Consider the following 4,345-nt stretch of genomic DNA (forward strand, 5'->3'; position numbering starts at 1 on the left):
ACCATAATAGAGGTGATCCACCCATAGTCATGTAGTTGTTTGAGATATTTCTCTCTCAAATGCAATAACTAATCAAAGAAAAAGTTGAACGATTAGTCCATTCGTTGACCTTAGATAGAGTATTTAAGTAGTGAACAATGCAGATCAACGAAACATGGTGAGTTGGGTGAAGGAAAACGAGTGAAAAGTCACATTTTAATTGTTTAATCTAAAAACTACTTTTTCTTTCTTAAAAGAACTTTGAATTACACAAATCAAAATCCAGAAATATCTTTTGAATTATACAATAAAAAGTCAAATAAATCCTGAACTGTGTACAACACGAAAAAGATTAAAAAAAAAATGTATGAGAATGCAGGAAGAAAATTATGGAGGAGCAGAAAGAAACTGTCTCCATAAACATACTTCCAGTCCATCCTGTTCTCATTAACCAGTTCTATTTTTTTTTTCTCACTAAGCAAACAAAAGTTAAGTATGCAAAAAAAAAAAAAATAGTTTCCAACATTCATTATACTCCTCATGAGCATGAGCAAAAAAGAGTAGCAAAGTCAGATTTCCTTTTTTCCCGTATCCTTGTGTCAAAACAAAGTGTTTCAATGCAAGAGCCAGAATAATTGGAAACCTGGCTTCTATAACCATAACGAAGACAATCACGTTGCAGTCTGTTTCTCTGGACAGGAACGGTTAATCGACTGTTTATTTCATTATAATCTATATATAAAAAAGGTACATTGGGGTGAACTAAATCGTTGTGTTCTGATAAAACTTTAAAAAATGAGATGTCGGGCAAAGGTTTTGGTCCTCAAATGACCAAGATAGGACATAAGTATAACTAAAACCAACAAGGAAGCACACACTTACCAACTTCAACTTTTGCTCCGGGCCACTATAAATTTAACTCGATCGCCATGGATTTTCTCCATAATAAAAGGCAGTTCCAACCATGAGCGCTACTGTAGCACCTTGAACAACCACACGAGCCCTCATTAACTTCTGACCTAACTGAGAATTACCTTGTCTAAAACTGATTAAGCCAGCTGTGAGAACACCAGCAGTAACAAGTGCACCTGAAATTAACACAACAAATTTAACTAACACAAGTAGAATGACGAGGACCAGACAACCATACAAAGAACAATTTCCAACCAGCGAAACAGAAACACAAACATCAATATCAGCCCTCTCCAGTCACCAAAAATGTAAAATCGATGTTTCCCCAAGGCCAATGCATACTCCACCCCAAATTATAATTTAAATTTGAAATCATCAAATTCCTTTTTTCTTCCTTCGGAAACGCAAAGATACAATTTTATCTGCTGCATATTCGCATGCTGAGTGGAAGACAATTTATTATAAAGGGAGGCACTGGATGCTACCATTAGGTATCCCATGTTGTTCACATTTTGTGTCAATATTAAAAAACGAATTCTTTTCCCACTATAAAAGTGATTTCTAAGCTCAAAGTTACAGGAATCAAACACTCAAAATTAGTTGATTTAATTCAAGCATTGCACATAAAGTTCAGAACCAAGGTAAATTTCTTCCACTAACATATAATCCTTCGTGAAGTAATGGCAAGGTAATCTAAATACTGATAACCTACATATAAGCAAATTCGGCACATCAAGAAACCAATTAAATAAGTAATTCTTAGGTTTTCAAATTATGTCTCACACATATGCCCGTGCAAATTATAATTATAAACCTATAAACTTTGTTTTTTTTTTTCTCAACCCCTCCAACATAAGACCATACCATTAACGTATCACTCACATTTTGTTACCGCAGTCCCAAGTCCACACAACAACCCTAGATCGCACCACCTTTCATTCCAAAATGGAAGATAGGTCCCAAATAAAGTCATTACAACAATTTCTCACTCCCTAAGTCCATCCAATATCTATATAAAACAACAAATAATATTCCTAATTATAAACCCTCTGAACCTTTCTTTTCGTCAATCCTCTTTCCAGTGAAAAGAAGGACCCAAGGAAATATTGACGAATGAAAGACGAAACAAATCATACATGAATATAACAAATGCAAGATGCAGATAACTGAAATTGAAAAACCTTAAAATTGAAAAGAAGAGGTTTTTACCAATAGGGACAAAAGGGTTCCGGACTCGCTTCTTCCCTTGTTCGAGAAAATCTTCAGACATATTGAGAAAAAAGGAAAGCAAAGTGAAAATTGAGCCCTAATTGGAGAAACAGGAAGAAGGTAGATGACACCAAATCAATGAATATTTGGAGATGAATCGTGCAGGAGGTGGCCTTGGGGTGGGTGCTTGGACAAACCAATGCCACGTAGCATTGTATTTATTTAGGAATACACCCTTATTTATTTTATTTTTCTCACTTCATAAAAATCATTTTAATTTTTTCTTTACAAAATGTGATTGTTGCACGTTACATTACCCTATTTTAAGATTGAAAATATACAACCTATTCTGTTTAATTTTAATTTAATATTATAAGAATAATTTATCTTCTTCTTTTGTTAATAGTGCGAGCATTACATTGTACTGTTTTTTTAAATATACTTTTATTCATTTAACATCATTCAATTAAATAAACTTCTAAAAAGTTCTTAAAATATATACATTTTCAACTAAAAGAGTATAAAATAACTTTATGTTGGGTAGTTATCTTTAATTTACCTAATACTCTAACCGATATCAATTATCTGATTAGTTTTTTCACACAATATTTGGTATTGGATAAATTATACCCAGTGTGCGTGCAAACGAAAAGAAAATGTAAAATTATCTTTAATAACATATATTTAAGATACTTAGAATAAACAATTAAGTAAATATTTTGTTTTAGCAACAATTATTATTATTATTATAAAATAACAGTGAAACAAGTGTATATATACATGTTCTCTAAATTTTGATGTTTCAGTTTTTAAATCACTTTAAATTTTTACTCATTCAATATTAAGAGTTCTTATAGTCAAAGACATATATAAAAAAATACTATAATACTCAAAATCAAATACAGAATATTGAAATGAATACTTGGACTTTGAATTTGTAGTATATATATGAACTTTTACTAGTTACTGCAAAATCATATATTAATATTATTAAATAGTTAACTTACATCAAAATCATTTTTAAACTAGTTACACTAGTATAAAAATCGTGTATTATATCACAAGTTCAACATCCAATAATAGAAAAGAAAATGTTAATAATGACCAATGATATTTTTGTAAATAATTTCAATCACTTCATATTTATTACAAAAACATTTTGCCATCTAAAATGTATTAACATCATGACAAGACAAATCAACATAAAACAATGACCTTAGAATTACATAACGTCAACTTAAGAAACATATGATATTCAATTCAAAATAAAAAAAAAAAATGAAATAGTGGTTTGCCGCCATAGTATTACTCTCACCCACATTTGACGTCTACCATAACAAATATTAAACGTTTTATATATCAGCCAGAAACCAAAGGGTGAATCTTTTTTTATTCTTTCTTTCTTTTTTCTTTTAAACTAAACAGAACGTCGAACTCATTATGAGCTCATCGCTTAAACCAATATAGAATGTCATACAAGTTAGGATTGGACGTGATGGTCGTTGGTGTATGCACGCATTAAATCTGGATCCCAGCAATTATTCTTTTTTTTTTCTTTTAAACCAATCCATAAAACCTCCATTGTCTATAAATATAGTTTCGGATCAATGGATAACCTTTACACCTCAATTTATAAAATTTCTCGTAACAACTCAAGGTTTCTTTGTGTTAACTTTTTTCTTTGTGTATTTCCTATGTTTAGTGTTATTATGTTTTTCCTTTCTTTTGTTCCCATTTATGAATTTGCTTTCTGTAAAATGGACTTCTTTTATTAGAAAACCTTCAATGTCTTTTACGTCGAATACTGAAGGCACTCGACGTCCATATGTATAAGTTTCTTGAAGTTGTTGATAACGTTAGCAATTAGGCTTTTAGGCATGCGGCCCACTTCATTTTACTTTTTCCTTTTTATTTTACTTACTTGTACTAAAAACACATCACTCTTTCAATAATATTTTGCATTTTGGATTCTTCTCTGTACTTGCAATTAATTTTCTCTGTGCCTTCTACTTCATTGTGTGCATATAAGTTTGCCTTCGTCCTCTGGTTTCTCCACACTGGGTTGGTTTGCACTCTTTAGGTATGGCTTTCCTGCTTCACTCATCAATTGATTGTTACTGTAAGTGCTTTGGTTCTTCCTCATCTTGTACATTTTGTCCATCATCTTGATAATTGTTTTCTGCAGAATCAGTGGATATGATTTCTGGCAGAAAACAACTCCAGGAAAACATAATATAATGAATCA

General features: G+C 31.3%; 1 protein-coding gene across 1 annotated transcript; it reads right to left on the reverse strand.

Moving 5' to 3' along the window:
• Window positions 1-671: 671 nt before the first annotated feature.
• LOC106768593 (RING-H2 finger protein ATL48) lies at window positions 672-2,302 on the reverse strand. Its single transcript, XM_014653827.2, has 2 exons — window positions 2,101-2,302; window positions 672-1,067 (listed from the first exon to the last, which is right to left on the reverse strand). Exons 1-2 carry the CDS (start codon window positions 2,159-2,161, stop codon window positions 895-897), a joined length of 234 nt encoding a protein of 77 aa, XP_014509313.1. The 5' UTR covers window positions 2,162-2,302; the 3' UTR covers window positions 672-894.
• Window positions 2,303-4,345: the final 2,043 nt, after the last annotated feature.

The sequence above is a fragment of the Vigna radiata genome, chromosome 7 (genome assembly GCF_000741045.1).
Source record: "Vigna radiata var. radiata cultivar VC1973A chromosome 7, Vradiata_ver6, whole genome shotgun sequence".
Lineage (NCBI taxonomy): Eukaryota > Viridiplantae > Streptophyta > Magnoliopsida > Fabales > Fabaceae > Vigna > Vigna radiata.

Coding starts and splice junctions, on each gene's coding strand:
- LOC106768593 (XM_014653827.2), bottom strand. CDS start 2,161: ATGTCTGAAGATTTTCTCGAACAAGGGAAGAAGCGAGTCCGGAACCCT. Junction 1,068..2,100: donor GAACCCTTTTGTCCCTATTG/GTAAAAACCTCT, acceptor TGTTAATTTCAG/GTGCACTTGTTACTGCTGGT.